This window comes from Leishmania donovani, chromosome 30 (assembly GCF_000227135.1).
Source record: "Leishmania donovani BPK282A1 complete genome, chromosome 30".
Taxonomy (NCBI): domain Eukaryota; phylum Euglenozoa; class Kinetoplastea; order Trypanosomatida; family Trypanosomatidae; genus Leishmania; species Leishmania donovani.
The window spans coordinates 273,761-274,919 of NC_018257.1; the positions used below are offsets into that span (position 1 = coordinate 273,761).

The following is a 1,159-nucleotide window of genomic DNA, read 5'->3' on the forward strand; positions in this document are numbered from 1 at the left end:
TGCCCCCTTTCCTTCACACACACAGACGTACGCTCGTATTTACCTTTCGTAAGGCGATTCAACAACATTAAAGCTGCCGTAGACATGCAAACTCGATCGTGGCGGCTCAATCGATCCTGCCGCCGCGACACCTCGCTGTCAACAGTTGCCATATCTAAAGCAGCAGCCCCCCCCCTTCGGTCACCCATCCGACACAGACATGCACCTACACGCGTGGGCCTAAACTCAGCACGACTCAAGGTACGCGCGAGTTTCTCTTCATGGGTCCTTCAACATGTACCGGAATGGCCTCTGTTCCCATCTCTTCTTCGCTGTGCCACGCGCACGTCCTTCAGCTCGCTCTCTCCCTCCTTCCCGTGCACTTGACCTTTCGCCGTTCTTCTCCCTGCCTCCCCTCCGCCCTCTACCTCTGCAGCTAAGTTAACCGCGATTCACCAAACCCTCACCTCTCGCTTCACACACTTGCTTCTCTCCTTATACGGTCTGTCCGCTGCTTTCCGCGCCATCCCCCTTCGCTAGCTCTTCGCCGTACATCCCCCCTACATCACCCTCTCTCGCAATCATGGGGTTCGAGGCTCTCCGCGGCCGCATGGATGTGGCGCTGAGTATGCTGTGCTCGTGCATCGTGTTCATGTTCCTCGTGACGTCTGCGCCGATCTCGCAGTTCCGCGGCAGGGGCATCAACGCTAGCGCCACTGGCGGCGCAAGCAAGTTGTCGTGCGTGACTGTGTGGGGCCTGAAGAATGACTGCAACGCCAACAACTACGACTACCGCCCGACGAGCATAGGATGCGCACGCTCGAAGCAGCTGTTCCAGGTGTCGGAGGCGTTCTACATTCTCGCCGTTATTGTGTCGTTCCTGTCGTGCCTGATGAGCGGGCTGTACTTCATGGGCATCAAGGCAAAGGTGCTGCTGGTCCTGCTTGCCGTCCTTGAGGTTGTGTTTGCGCTGATCCCATGGGTGTGCATGACGGCGGTGTGGTACGGCAACTACTGCGGCGGGTCGACCGTGAAGATCAACACGTCGAGCGGTAAGGCGGACGGCGTGCCGCACGGCTCTGTGCTGCGTGAGTCGTTCAAGGTCAGCGCTGGCTACGGTCTGACGGTTGCGGCATGGTGCACCCAGGTGATTGGCCTGGTGCTGCTGATTGCCATGTAG

General features: G+C 58.8%; 1 protein-coding gene across 1 annotated transcript; it reads left to right on the forward strand.

The window, feature by feature from the left end:
- Nucleotides 1-562: 562 nt before the first annotated feature.
- On the forward strand, nt 563-1,159 carry LDBPK_300920 (surface protein amastin, putative; the record flags this gene model as incomplete). Its single annotated transcript, XM_003862757.1, has 1 exon — nt 563-1,159. The coding sequence occupies one exon, from the start codon at nt 563-565 to the stop codon at nt 1,157-1,159; it is 597 nt and encodes a 198-aa protein (XP_003862805.1).